The sequence below is a fragment of the Ambystoma mexicanum genome, chromosome 13 (genome assembly GCF_040938575.1).
Source record: "Ambystoma mexicanum isolate Mex_15411 chromosome 13, UKY_AmexF1_1, whole genome shotgun sequence".
Lineage (NCBI taxonomy): Eukaryota > Metazoa > Chordata > Amphibia > Caudata > Ambystomatidae > Ambystoma > Ambystoma mexicanum.
The window spans coordinates 477,254,968-477,270,440 of record NC_090938.1 but is presented as its reverse complement, the minus strand read 5'-3'; the positions used below and the strand labels follow the sequence as shown (position 1 = coordinate 477,270,440).

At 49.3% G+C, this 15,473-nt stretch overlaps 1 protein-coding gene across 4 annotated transcripts in view; it reads left to right on the top strand.

The window, feature by feature from the left end:
* The window catches only part of DDX42 (DEAD-box helicase 42), a 459,832-nt gene that overhangs the window by 304,147 nt on the left and 140,212 nt on the right, over positions 1-15,473 (top strand). For all 4 annotated transcript variants that reach the window (XM_069634107.1, XM_069634109.1, XM_069634108.1 and 1 more), the window contains one exon: positions 12,398-12,674. In XM_069634107.1, coding sequence (XP_069490208.1) covers positions 12,398-12,674 — 277 coding nt within the window. The remainder of the gene's footprint in view (positions 1-12,397; positions 12,675-15,473) is intronic.

Genomic DNA, 15,473 nt, shown 5'->3' with positions numbered 1-15,473 from the left:
GGTACCTTGCTCAAGCGACATGCTTGGCTGAGGAACTCTGGGTTTAAGCCGGAGACCCAGGCTGCCTTGATAAACAAGCCTGTTGAAGAAACCAACTTGTTCGGCAAGGCAGTGGATGACGCACTTGAAACAGCCAAGAAAGAACATGAGACACTCAAGTCCCTTAAACAGATTACCCAGAAACCTTTGCAACAGCGAGGGGGCGGCTCTCGCTGGTCCTTCTAAACCAGTGTAGTTCTGGAATAAACTGGAATTCAGGTCAAGGATCCAATATCACCACCACCACCACCTAGCCACCTAAAGGACAGCGATGTGGAAAGGGTAGAGACCGAGGCTCCACCCCTAAGGGCTCCCTGGCATCGGGTCAGAAATGACCTTCGGATCCAGGTCCCCTCCAATGCCACCCTGGTCAGGGGGCATCTTAACATCTTTCCTTCAAGCATGGGAAGGGGTAACAGACCAGTGGGTACTGAAGACCGTAGCCCACAGGTACTGCATAGAATTTTGCCGACCACCCCAATTCAGATGATCAAAATCAAGATGCCTGACTCGAACACCTGCGCATCCTACTGCAAGAGGTGGAGATCCTTCAAGAAAAGGGGGCCATAGAAGTGGGCCCGATTCTACAGGTAAACAAGGGTATGTATGCAGTGTACTTCCTTGTACCCATAAAGGATCTCACTATGCGCCCAGTGCTAGACTTGCGCTCAGCGAACAAATTTGTCAAACCTCAAAAGTTTCGTATGGTCACTTTACAAGAGGTAATCCTGCTGCTGAAACGGGGATTACATGGCGACACTGGACATGAAAGATGCATACTTTCATATTTCAATGTTGCCAGCGCACAGAAAATACCTAAGATTCATGATAGAGGGACAAGCACTAGCAATTCAAAGTACTCCCCTTCGTCATCGCCTCAACGCCAAGGGTGTTTACGAGGGTACTGGCGGTGGCAGCAGTGCACCTGTGCAGACAATCCTTCCCGTTCTACCCTTACCTGGACGACTGGCTCATAACAGGGGAATCCTACGGAACATGCTGTTAGGCAAAGTTTGTATGCAGTACCCTCTTGGAACACTAAAAACAACTCCGACTGCAGGTGTAGGAAACGCAACCTTTGGTATAAGCTTGTACTATACAGTTTTGGTAGCGTCTTGAGCAGCCAGGCTTACCGCAAGAGGGGTCAATGTGAGCTGTAGGGGAGTTGCACAGAGATTCACCGTGACAAGTATTCAAATGAACTCTTACACACAAGGTTTCTTGAATAAACAATTATTAATTTATCAGTCAGTTAGAATAAGCCTTCTTCAGAAGGGAGCAATATAATAGTAACACACATACACTTCACTACTGTACACTTAGTTTCTAAATCAGTAAAGACCCTTTTGGGATAGGCCACAGACACGACCTGCACCCTCAGGTGACTTCAATAACTAGGGTGCTGGGAACATTAAATCTTACTGTTTGCATTTAGAATACTGTTATAAGTTGGTAAAAGAAAAGGGTTATTAGAACAACAAGAGACCACAAATATTCTTAAGCATGCAAATACATTTGGATCCCCACAGCAGAGTCATTCAGTATAACAGGCTAGGCCAAAGTCAATGGGAAAAGTCTTATATAGGATGAATGACTTCTGGTGGGTAAGTAAAGACATCTTTGCACAATGTTTTAGAAGTCTTTGAAGAAAAGAAGAATCAAATGTAGGACCACAAGCCGTTAGACTTGTGAGGGGTAGAAGATGCAAGCAACTCTACTGCAAGAGGTAAGTTCTCTCAGACTTTGTACAGTACCTTTGAATTGAGGAAAAGGTGCAGCAGATGACTTCTGTTCCTGTGTAGATCTCACTGTTCCTGGGCCTCAGTCGTGGGGACAAGAGGAAGAACTTCTAGGGACTCCTGCACTGCAATGGGACGATCACAGCTCGCAACCAGCAATCTTCAGATCAGTCGCTGTTCAGTGTTTCAGCTCCTCGCTTCTACCGCAAATAGCAACACCGCGGTTCCTAGCTGTCGAGATGGGCTTTCCTTGCTTTTGGGGTCCCGCACTCTGAGGGGGATCAGGCTCGGCCAGTCCTGCTTCCTTGGAGTCTGGAGGATCTTCCTAAAGCTCTAGGCCAGCTTAAAAGCAATGCACACAATCTGGTGTTCCTCTCCCTGGCTATATGGTTTCCAGCAGCAACTCTGTGGAAATTCAACCAGCTCCGAGATGGATGTCCAGGTGGCTTACTTTGGAGTTGATTGGTCCCACCAACTCAAGGGGAGAAGCCGTCCTTGCAAGAGCTTCTCTTCCGATACGAATTTGGACTTTCAGCACAGCAGCAGGGCTTCACCGGGCAAGCCAACGGTCCAGGAGTTGCAGCAGGCGTCCTTCAAGGTTTTCTTCGGTTCCTTCGTCCAGTGGTCGACTCTGGCTTCCAAGCCACAAACATCACCTTTTATTCAGTTCTCTCCCATTCATTCCAGGCTAGCTGTCAATCACCCAGCAGAGTGGCTGTCCTTGCCGTACAGCCAGCCGGCCAATCAATACAGAGTGCATTTGGGTCTCCTAGGAGACGAAGCACAGGGAGTTTCAGCCACCTCCTTCACTTCCTGCCTACCCCAGATACCCTGGAGCCAGAGGCAGGCTTCACTCGTGAATCCTGCCAAAGGCAAAGCAATGGGATCAAACTGGGTTTGGCGCACAGAGTAAATCTCAAGAAGTGCCTTTCCACAAAGAAATGGCAAAAAAAGACGACCGGGCCATTGTGACAAAGATGGCACCCTTGGGTGCTTTACTGCAGCTGCGAATGCAGCCCGCAGTAAATGCACACCAGGGTAGTTAAAACTAAACCACTGCCACCAGCCATTCAGTGAGGAAAGGGTAATATAAAACATGTTACGTAAGAAGCTAAACAAAGGGGATACTAGGTAACCCCTCAGGCACCCTGTTGTAAGAGAGTGTGTGCTGGGTCTGGAAAGTTACAAATATAAGTAAAGTCAATTTCACCTTACTGCTCTGGGAAACAGTAGTTTATCCCAGAGAAGGTATTTAAACCTTAGGGAAATCTGACAGACTTCCCTGTGCCACTGCACTGAAGGTGCTGCGTGACACAATGCAAAAGATGCCTATGGAGTTTGTCAGTCTCCACAACCAAAAGAAACACTCAGAAGCTCAGAAATCGCATTAAAATACATGGGAGAGTGGGGAAAATGGGTCTCGCTCTCTCCAGTTTAAAAAAATCAAGTCCTCAAAATCCATCAAAGTTGCTGGGGGGTCACTAAGGTGGAGGGAATTAGCAAATTTCTGAGAATTCTCCCGAACAGGTCTCCCTTTGAACCTATGTGTTAGGCAAAGTTTGAATGCAGTACCCTTTGGGAACACTACAAACAACTATGACTACAGGTATTGGCAACCCAACCTTTGGTATAAACTTGTACTACACAGTTGTGGTAGCGTGTTGAGCAACCAGGCTCATCTGAAGAGGGGAAATGTGAGCAGTAGTGGAGTTACACAAAGATTCACAGTTACAGGTATTCAAATAAACTTGCACTCAAGGCTTCTTGTATAAATAATTATTAATTTATCAGTCAGTTATAAAGCCTTTTTAGAAGGGAGCAATATAATAGTAACACACAAATACACTTCAATACTGTACGCTGAGTTTCTGAATCCGACAAGACCCTTTTGGGATGGCCCACAGACACAACCTACACCCACAGGTGTCTTCAATAACAAGGGTGCTGGGGACATTGATATCTTACTGTTTGTATCTTAAAAGTTGGTAAAAGGCAAAGGTTATTAGAACACAACAGATCACCAATATTCTTAGCAAGGGCAAATGCTTTCAGATCCTCTTAGAGTCCTACAAATCTCTATAAGGACCTTTCCACAAAAACGTGGCGAAAAAAAAAGACGACCAGGGGCCGTTCTATCAAAGATGGCTCTGCGCCATTTTGAAAAAGATGGCTCCCGCGGTTGCTTTACCAGAGCCGCGAATGGTAAATGCAAACCACAGTAGTTCAAAACGAAAACCACTGCCACCAGCCATTCAGTGAGGAAAGGGTAACATAAAACATGTTACATAAGAAGCTGGACAAAGGGGATACTAAGTAGCTCTCCTGCACTCTATTGTAAGATAGTGTTTGCTGGGTCTAGAAGTATAGTCAGTTTCACTTTACTGCTCTGGGAAACCGTAGCTTAACCCAGAGAAGATTTCTAAACCATGGAAATCTGGAAGACTTCCCTGTGTCACTGCACTGAAGGTGCTTTGTGACACAATTGTAAAAGTTGATGCCTGTGGAGTTTGTCAGGCTCCATAAGCAAAAGTAACAGTGTAGAAAATCACATTAAAATACACGTGAGAGTGGCAAAAAAGGGTCACACACTCTCCAGGTAAAAAAAAATGAAGTCCTCAAAATACAGCAAAGTTGCTGGGGGTCTCTATGGTGGAAGGAATTGGCACATTTTAGAAGGATTCCAGAAGCTTCTTCAGGCCTACCCCGCGTGGATATGGCAGAGAAGGAAGACTCAACGCCTCTGTTCAGGATTTGTCCAAGATGCGGCCTACGGAACATCTACTTGGACAATGGGCACTCCGTGTGCCTCTACTGCCTGCATTCAGACCAAACACATTTGGAGGATGACTGTTTTGCCAGGATATGGTCCCCCCGCACTGTGAAGGACCGGCGCAGGCGCCTCACCGAGTGGCTCCAGGCCAAGGCCCCTTCTGCGGGTGGGTCTCTGCAGCATGCCTCCCCCAGCCACAAGAAGTCTGAGTGGTCTTCTAAGATCTTTTGAGTGCCCCCTGGCGATGGGGGCCCAACAGAAGGCAAAGCACTGCGAGTCCACGGGCACCGGGAGCGCTGTTGTAAAGGGCACCCTGGTGGCCAGGGCAGACACAGCATCTACTGCACCTTCAACCACAAGCCAACGCTCCGGTTCGGCAAAGAAGAGGAAGTCAGACCACCCGGGTAAGGTTCTAGAGAAGGCCAAGGGGGTGCGGGGCACTGACCCTCCCCACCCAAGGTGCAGGCCCCTAGCTCGACCAAGGTTGTGCAGGGCCAGGTTCAACCAGCGAAGCCTTCCATTGAAGTCCCTAGCGAAGGCCGCGGGGTACGGACCCCAAGGCGAGAGTTTTCCTGCCAGGAGGGAATGGTCGTTCCAGCCCATGGAGAAGACACCAGAGAAGGTGATGCCCATCATCTCCTCGAAACAGTCTCCCATGATCGAAAAGAAGGGGGGCATGGTGGTCCTGCAGGGCACGGGCATCTCCTCTGAGGAGGAGCTTTCTACACTCCAGACCATTTTGGAGAAGAAATTTGTCGAGGCCAAGGCCTACGGGAGGGATCCTGACGAGGGCAACGTCGACGAGACCGACGAGGAGCAGGCCGTGGAGGAGTTGGGAGAACCCTACACTACCGCCTCCGGCACTCCCACTTCCGCCACCTCAGCAACCACCTCAACCCCCGGCTGACATTTGGGTGGACATCCTCCAGGCACTCCATACCTTGTGTTCGGAGATTCGGACGAGGATGGCCCTTCTGCTGGTGGAGGATCCCGCCGTACTGGAAGATCCTGCGGCACCGGGGCCATCAGGTAAACCCCCTGCCAAGAAGGAGAGTTCACCCTCCACTGCCTTTTCACCCGTGGCGCAACCCCCGCCCCCAGTCCTCATCTGAGGGAGGGTACGGACACGGCAACAACGGCACAGACAACAGCGGGTTAGGAGACCTCCCGTCTCCGCCGCCCAGAGCCTCACCGCCCGACGATCGGCTTGTTCCATGCCATGATCTCTAGGGCCTCGGACCTTTTTCAGCTGACCCTGAGGAAAAGAAGAGGGTTTCCTGTACCAGTGCCGTGAGGCAAAGAGGAAGACCGTGCTGTCTATTCCCCTGTTGGACATTTGGGACAAGGGTCTGTCCCTTATGAAGAACCCGTCCTCGACCTCGGCGAAGGACCGGTACGAAAAGAAGTACATGGTGCCGGACTCTGCACCCAAATGTTTGAGGTCCCAGCCTTCTCCGGATTCAGTAGTCTCGGCGGCGGCGAGGAAGAAATCCTCTGCCTCGGATGCGTCAGTGAACACCCCCCACCCCCCTGGACGGCGAGGGGAAGAATTGGATGCCATGGGACGGCGAGTCGTCTCATCGGCAGCGACGACCATCAAGGTGGCCAACGCCCTTGTGGCACGCTACGACATGGAGCTCTGGTTCAAGATCGCTCACCTCCTGGACTTACTTCCCGATGACAAGAGGGTGGAAGCGTTGGAGATCCTGCAGGAGGGCGAGGTGGCATCGGACCATGCCATTACAGTGGCCACAGATATTGCTGACACAGGATTCTGCCTAATGGGCAACAGCGTTTGCCTTTGGCAGGGATGGTTGAAGGCCACCAACTTTCGCCAGGAGGTGCAGTCGAGGGTATTGGACATGCCCTTCGACAGGGATAATTTGTTCAGTAAGACTGTGGACGAGTCCCTTCAGGCCATCAAGGCGGATACTGAGACGGCTCGTGCCTTGGGCACGCTGCAACAGCGACGGCCGTCCTTTGAGGACCTCCGGAGGAAAATCCCAACGTTCCTTCAAGGGCTTTGGCGGGAGCTCATCGTTTTACCGTCAACCTTCCCGCTATTCGGCCCAGGAGGCCTGCAGGGGCCGCAGCAAGTCCGGAGGAGGTTGCTGTTGTCGCCAAGGTCCCCAAAGCGACGCCTCTGCAGCAAAGCAAGAATGAACCGCTGTGACGTTGGCCCCCCACCCTGGCACCACGGTGGGAGGGCAGCTGGTGAACTGGAAAGTGTCCTTGGATACCACCTGTGGACAGGAAGGAAAACCACGTCTCTCAGCTGCTGCTGGAGGTGCGGGCCACGCTGAAGAAGGGCGCAATAGAGCTTGTTCCAAAGAGGCTCCAGAGTTTACTCTCAGTACTTCCACGTCAAGAAGACTGGTGGCTGAAGACCCATCCTAGACCTCTGCGACCTGAACAACTACATCAGATCACAGAAGTTTTGGATTGTCACCCTTCAGCACGTGCTAAAACTGCTGGAAGAAGGGGATTTCCAATTGTCGCGGGACTTGGAAGATGCCTGCTTTCACATCCCCACCCACAAGGCGCACTGCAAATTTCTGCGCTTCGTGGTTCAAGGGCAACATTATCAGTCAAGCCCCTTCCCTTCGGATTGAAGTCGGTGCCAAGGTTTTCACCAAGTGCCTGGCGCCAGTGGCGGCACTGCTGCGTCTACGAGGGATCCACGTTTACCCCTATCTGGACGTCTGGCTCATCTGAGCAAAATCGAGGGGGACTACTGTCGCACACACGGTGGAGACAGTCCGGCTGCTGACGGAGCTAGGGTTCTCGGTGAACTATGCGAAGTCTGGCTTGGTGCTATCGCAAGACGCACTGTTTCTGGGGTCTCGACTCAACCAGTGTCATGCCTGGCGTCTCCGTTGGAGGAGAGGATAGCGGCCATCCTGGGCAAGGTACAACAGCTGTTGGCCCTGTAAGATAGCACGGGTGAGGTCCCTCAAGTCCCTTCTCGGCATGATGTCATGCATATACCTCATTCGGCTGTGCAGGCTGCAGGTGCGGCCACTGCAAGAGTTCCTTAACTCCTGTTCTATCCAGGTATCGGGAAGCTTTGAGGACAAGATCTCTTTTGGCGAGGATTTCCGTTGAGCGATACGGTGGAGGGGAATCCGCGCAGATCTGTCGGCAGGCGCAGATCCCCTCATCAGGAGAATGTCACAACAGACTCCTCCTTAGAAGGATGGGGCGCAGACCGGAAATCTTCACGCAAGAAGCCTCTGGCTACTGGAGAAGTCATTGCATATCAACGTTCTGGAGCTACGGACAGTGTTGTGGCCCTAAAGTCTTTCCTTCCGTCCCTCAAAGACAAGGTGATACGGGTCTTCATGGACAATACCACCATGATGTTCTACTTCCAGAAGCAGGGGTGCAGCAGATCCCCCAGCGCTCTCCAGAGAGGCCCAAAACATATGGCACTGGGCCGTTGCCCAGGGGATGTTCCTCCCGTTTCATCTGGCAGGAGTGAAGAACATTGCTGATTCCCTCAGTAGGGAGCTGCGCTCGTGCCACGAGTGGGAGCTTTGGCAGGACCAAGTGAATCTTCTGTTCCAATGATGGGGCAATAATCGCCACATCGATTTGTTTGAGACAAACCCGTTTCGGAGGTTCGCCAGCAGGTTTCCCCAGCTGGGGAGCATGGGGGACGCGTTCTCATTCCCTTGGGATGGCCTGTTTCTCTAGGCGTTCCCCACTGTTGCCGTTGCTTCTGTGACTCATCAATCAACTCAGACGGTCCCGGTGCAGGATGATCCTCGTTGCACCGGTGTGGCTGAGATAGATATGGTACCCGGACCTTCTGGACTTGTCAGCGTCCCCTCCAGTCAAGCTTCCGGTGGTCTCAGATCTTCTCGCCAGAGAAGGAGGCACAATCCTGCATCACGACCCAGGGTTGCTGAACTTGCAAGCCTGGCTCCTGCAGCGCTAGAGTTTGGAGGATACGAGATCCCGGCGGACTGAAAGGAGGCAATTGCCAAGGCTAGGGCTTAATCTACACTGAAATGCTATGGACATAAGTGGAAGAGGTTCACCGTCTGGTGCCGTGCACAGAAGATAGACCCTCTACGGATTACGGCTCCTCGGGTGCTGCTGTATTTGCTGTCTGCTTCCATCAAGGTTCATCTGGCGTCTATCTCCCGCTACACCGGAACTCTGGGGCGGTCGTCGCTGTGGTCACACCACCTTATCAAGGAGTTCATCAAATGACTTTTCCGTTTTGTTCCAGCTGGTGAAGTCCCCGGCGTGGGAGCTCAATGTGGTACTGACTAGGCTCATGGGTCCACCGTTCGAGTCTATCTATTCGGCGCCACCAAAATTCTTATCGTGGAAGAGTTTCTTGTGGCCATCAACTCTGCACGACGAGTGGGAGAGATCCAGAGGCCCTCTCTTGTAAACCTCCGTACTTAACTTTTCACGAGGCGAGGTTAGTGCTACGGACACATCCCTCTTTCATGCCCAAGTTGCCATCGGACTTTCATCCCAACGAGCCCATGGTGTTACCTGTTTTCTTCCAGTTGCCTTTGTCGCGGGCTGAGAGGACTTTGCACTCGCGGGATGTGGCTAGAGCGCTGAAGTTCTACGTGGACCGCACGAAGAGTTTTCGGAAGACGTCACAGCTGTTTGTGAACTTTGGCCCTGTGAACCAAGGGAAGGCCCTCGCCAAAGCTTTCATTTCCAGGTGGCTCTCCGGCTGCATCACGCATTGTCAACGGTTGGCAAACCGACTGTTGCCTGGCCGTCCGAGGGCCCATTCGACCAGAGCGATTGCTGCAACTACGGCATTCCTCTCTGGTGTGCCCCTGCTGGACATCTGCAGGGCTGCTACCTGGAGTTCGACGCACAACTTCACGAGATTATACTGCGTCGACCGGGATTCCAGGGAGGAGTCAAGAGTCGGCTAAGCAGTGCTGCACAACCTGTTCGCTTGAAGGTGAGCCTGGTGAGGAGGTGTAAGAGATGCTTAATGTTGAGATGTTAAAGTGCTTGATGTTGAGCCTTGCCACCTCCCGTGGTTGTGCATGTGTGTACTGCTATGTGTTCTTTATTCATGAGCATGTGAATCCATGCCAGACCCCATGCTGGAGAAGGAACAAGTTACTTACCTGTATCCGTTGATCTCCAGCATGGGCCTGGCATGGATTCACATGCGAACCCTGCTGCCTACCCCTCTGCGGCTCTTCTATTGGTCCTACTGCCACTTTACATGCTACCAAATCTGAAGATGGCTGCCTGAGGAGGGGCTTAGGTAGAGGGCAGTCGTTGGCTGGCGCAGTATGACCCAGAGACCAGTGATTGGTTGTTAGGAGAAGGACAGTTCAGAAGTGAAACTGATTTTTTTTCTTTACCGAGGATTCCCAGCCTGACGACCGGGAATATTCATGAGCATGTGAATCCATGCCAGACCCATGCTGCAGAAAAACAGTTATGGGTAAGTAACTTGTTCCTTAACCTCGACGAGAAGCCCCTGCAAGGATGACTTCTCCCTTTGAGTTGGTGGGACCAATCAACTCGACAGTAAGCCAGCTGGATCCCAATCTTGGAGCTGGTTACATTTTCCTCAGAGTGCTGCAGGAATCCATATAACCAGGGAGAGGGACACCAGTTTGTGTGCTTTACTCACAGCCACCGGAATTGAAGATGTCCAAGTGCCAGCTTTTTGACCAGTCCCAGTGCAGTGCAGGAGTCCCCTGACATCCTCTGTCTTGTCCCCACGACTGAGGCCGAGGAAAAGCGAGATCTGCAGGAGACTGAGTACTTGCCTCTCGCAGTGAAAGTGCTTGAAGCTTTTGCAAATCGCAGGCCTAATCGGATTGTGACCCAAACATATGATTCTTCTTTTTCCAAACTATTTCTGAGGACCTTTGCAGAGACTTTATCGTTTACTTACCAGAACCACTTTATCCTATCCAAGACTTTAGTCCATTGACTTTGGCCTAGCCTATTGAATTGAATTGACGCTTCTGGTCAACTCAGTGTTTGCATTGTCTAAGAATAATTGTAACCTTTCATGTTCTAATAATCTTTGCCTGTTTCTCCTCTTGAAAAGTATTCTGAAATAGTATTGAAGTATATTTGTGTCCGATTACTTAGCCTCCTTATGAATGTTTTATAACTGACAGATAAATTATTAAGTGTTTATCAAAGAAACCTTGAGTGTAAGTTTACTTGAACACTTGTGATTGTAGACCTATATGTAACATCATTACTGCTCACATTCCCCTCTTGATATAAGCCTGGCTGCTCAGCTCCACTACCAAAACTGTGTAGTACAGACTTATACCAAAGTTTGGTTTTGCTTACACCTGTAGTCCTATTTGTGTGTAGTGGTCCCAAAGGGTACTGCGTACAAACTTTGCCTAACATACAGGTCAATAGAACTACCAACTTTCTTCCAGAACCCCAATAACGCGGTGGAAAGATGCCTAGACACACTGGATGTGTGCAGGGCAGTCATGTACTACCTGGAAAGAACTAAACCACGAAGGAAAACGAACCCGTTTTTCGTTTCAGTGGGAGCTGGTAGAGAAGGGGATCCTGTCTCTAAATCGGCCGTCTGTAGGTGGATTGTCAATTGCATCACACACTGCTATACTCTTGCCAAGAGAGATCTGCCCTTCAAGCCTAAAGCACACTCTAGGCGAGGCACTGGGGCTTCCATAGCATTAATTGCAAATGTTCCTCAAGTCCATTTGCAAAGCACCAACCTGGGGTTCTGTACACACCTTTACAAAACAGTATTGCCTTGACACTCGCTCTAGGTATGATTCTCAGGTGGGACAAGCAGTACTAAGACATCTTTTCACTATTGTTCCTTCTCACATCCCACCTCTAACTCTGGGTACTGCTCGCTAGTCTATGCACAGCATGTGATTCTAAACCGATTAACAAGCATCAGAAGACATGCATTACCTACCGTAATAGCATTTCTGATGATTGTATCTGCTTAGATTCACATTGGCCCACCCTTCCACCGTGCTCGGGTGGAAGGAACATAGATATCTTACTACTACTTCTCTCTTTTCTGTACTCACTCCTGATAGTCATAAGGCTCCCTCACGGCAGAAAAAATACAATCGGAGGGACCTTGATGCGTGAGGGATTTTGGGTACACTACACGACATGTTGGGGATAGTGTTACAGGCATGCCCATTTCGCCGTCCCCTTTCGATCCTCGAAAGACGAGATGGAATACTCCGCTGTACTTCTGTGATTTGTATGCTTAATGTATTTAGAAAGGCCTAACAAATAATTGTATTTTCATATACTTAATGACTAAGTTGAATTATTTGTGGTGTTCTGTGTACTCATTTTAGCCCTAGACCACTCTCTCACTTTTCCTGTGACTAAGTCTTAACTGCTCATCCACCTACCTTGATTGGGTTTTGGCTAACCGCTGGGCATTCCCTGTTTACCATATATGGGGTGGCCTCCTGAAATCCTCCCCAAAGGACTGATTTTTGGAAATCCATCTTAACACCTCATCGGACTAATCCTTGACACTCTGCTACCTTACCTTGATTGGATTTTGCTAGATGTTTGTCACACCTGTTCTCTGTAATAGGTTGTCCCCCTCCACCCCCCCCCAAATCAACCACTAGTTTAATTTGGAAATCTTATCACAACAGTAAGCACATTAAATTCCTTCCAAATAAGGTTTTATGACATTTCACCTTCACTCCTATACTTGAAAATGTTTATTGAATCCAGTTATGGCGTTAATTGTTTGTAGTTGCATTGTGCTAGTGTTTGGACAGAAGTAGGTTTGTGATTCGAAAAATGTTACAGAAGTCTGGCGTTCTCCTGTTCTGATTTGTATTAATTTCTTCCTCCTGTTTAGGCTAATGAAGATATCACTCAAATAGTAGAGATCCTACCTTCAGGATCTGATAAGTGGGCCTGGTTAACCAGACGTCTTGTGGAGTTCACCTCGACTGGTAGTGTTCTCCTTTTTGTCACTAAAAAGGCAAATGCAGAAGAGTTGGCCACTAACCTAAAGCTTGAAGACCATCCTCTCGGCCTTCTGCATGGAGATATGGACCAAAGTGAAAGAAATAAGGTTATTTCCGATTTCAAGAAAAAGAGCATTCCTCTCTTAGTGGCAACAGATGTAGCAGGTAAAGTAATGGCTACGTTTTCAACTACTGCACTATTTTTGATTAGTCTGAATTTAAAGTGGCAGCTGTTTGCAAAAGATTCTATCTTTTATTTAGATGTACACATCGCTCACTGTTTAAGCTTTTTGGTATACATTTTGCACCATTCAATAGAAAACTTGAGGATGTTATGGCAGAATTCTATTTGTTGGGGGTTTTGCTGTCCATTTCATCGGACCCCCTAATGGCTTTTTTACCTCTCCCGCTTTCTAGTATTTCTCACGTATTAATGTGGTGAGAGCGACTACTTTTGAAGTCCCTCTTTAACTGCAACCCTTTTTTGTGTACATGTTTGTTAGGAAGAATTCTCAAAAGTGCCAATTCCTTCCACCTTAGAGACCCCCAGCAACTTTGCTGTATTTTGAGGCCTGGATTTTTTACCTGAAGAGAATGTGACCCTTTTTTCCCACTCATGTATTTTAATGTGATTTTATATACTGTTTCTTTTTTTTGGTTATGGAGTCTAACCAACTCCAAAGGCATCCTCTTTTACAATTATGTCACAAAGTACCTTCAGTGCAGTGCCACAGGGAAGTCTTCCAGATTTCCCAAGGTTTAAATACCTTCTCTGGGATCAACTACTGTTTCCCAGAGCAGTAAAGTGAAATTGACTTTACTTAGCATTGTACTTGCTAGACCCAGCACACCCTATCTTACAATAGTGTGCTGGAGGGGTTGCTTGGAATCCCCTGTGTTTAAATGCCCATGTAACATTTTCCATGTTACCCTCCTCAATTGACTGGCTGGTGGCAGTGTGTTCCATTTAACTAACTTGGTTTGCATTTACCGCGACCGTTCGTGGCTCCGGTAAATTAACTGCAGCAGCCATCTTTTTCAAATGGCATCCAGCCATCTTTGCTAAAATGGTGCCCGGTCTTCTTAACCTAACTGTTTTAATATCAGTTGTCTAAAACAGGGAGTACAACGGACATCAATGGACGCCTCATAGCATATCTCTCAACGTTTTACATTAAACAATACTTTTATAACAAAAACTTGTCATTGACGTCATAAGACGTGGCAAACTAGGAAAACCTATCTGGGATTGTGGTTCGTCTACTGGGAACATCTAGGTATACTTTCAATGGGGGATAGGTCTCTATAGTCTGGTGTACAACTATGCCCATTCCTAGTGCAAGTCATCTTCATTGTCATCAAATACACTGTTTCATTGGCTTTCATACTTATAGGGCCCTTTGCTACGTGGCCCTCTATAATTGGTTGGCACGCTGGTACTCTTCTGGAATATTCTGCTCGCTAGCAGCATGCAAGCTGGTACCCCAGTTTCTTGTGGGTGGGCTTGACCATGCCACCCCACCAATTCACCCATCATCTCTCCTGCTGTCTGCCATTCGATTTGTCTTTGAACTTGGCCTTGCAAAGCATCACCGCGTCTGAGAATAGAAGGGAGTGCGAGCACATTCTTATCTTCAATCTCGATGTAGCTTGCCCAATGTCTATTTCCATCTACCCCATGTGACAGGAGACCATGTTTTAGCTCCTTCTTAGTAATTAATACTATCAAATGAATAAAACCTGGCACGCCTAGTGTTTTTCCATTGCACCTCAACAGGCGCTCGCCTCGCTGCTCACGTTCATTGCATCTTCTCGAATGGATAACCAGTTTCTTGGCTGCCTCAACCCTTGACACTGGGCCAGACAAGCCTTCTCGAGTCTTCCCACATATTCGAAACTCGAAAAGGGGCGTCGAACAGGACGTGCCAGTAATACTATCCCTAGTGTGACGTCCCCTGTACCCATGATCCTACACGCGTGTAGGACCCTCGGATAGTTTTTTTCCGCCATACTAGTCTTCTGCATGTTGCGGAGTTCTTCGGCGCTAAGCCGTTTTGTACTTTAACATTAATATTCCCCACCCCTTCCACCGACGCCGGTGAAGATCAGAGAAATCAACCGTCGAGAACTGCCATGGCGGACTCCGGTCCTTGGAAGGCCTCTGGCCTCTGCCTTATACAGTACGCAGAGCGGGGGGTGGTCATAAGTTCTCTATCCCCCCTTTTTTCATATACATATTCGCCCCGCTGCCATATTGTACCATATGGCGAGTACGCCATGCAAGTTCTGCCCTAAATGTAATAGGACGTTTCCCTGGGTGGATAAGCACCTTACATGCAATCCTGGTCTCCCACGAGACCACCCCGAGGCTACCCGTGGAGCTTGCAAGCTCTTCAAGCCGAAGACCCTTATGGACCGCTCAACTAAGCGCTGGGCCCACTATGCCAGGCAACTAGAGGCCATGGACATGGAGGGGACATTCAGCGATGGCAGCAACTCCGCCGAATCGGACGACGAGGGCAGAGGGTTGACTTCGGACACCCGTTCGCAGGCCCCTGACCGCAAAGGACTGGCCGGTGGCCACGTTGTGGGGACAACACCCGGCGGCAAAAGCGCTACACGTTCTACCACTACTGAGCACATCAGCCCCGGCTGAGACCTGACACGCGTGTCACGCAATCTGCACCGGACGACACCACAAGAGCGGTCCAACGAATCTTTGTCCTCTGGGCGTTCCCGTTCGCCACAAGCAAAAACATGCAATGCCCAAATTTTGCATCCCGGTTCCCCCAGCCAGGCTCCAAGGGGAACGCCTTATGGATGAATTGGTCAGTGATATTTGCCTACGCTTTTCCACCAACCCCTCTGATGAGGAAAGTGGTGAACAAGATCCACAGGTTACCGATTACGCTCATCCTGGTTGCTCCTATGTGGGCGCGACAACCATGGTATCCACACCTGCGC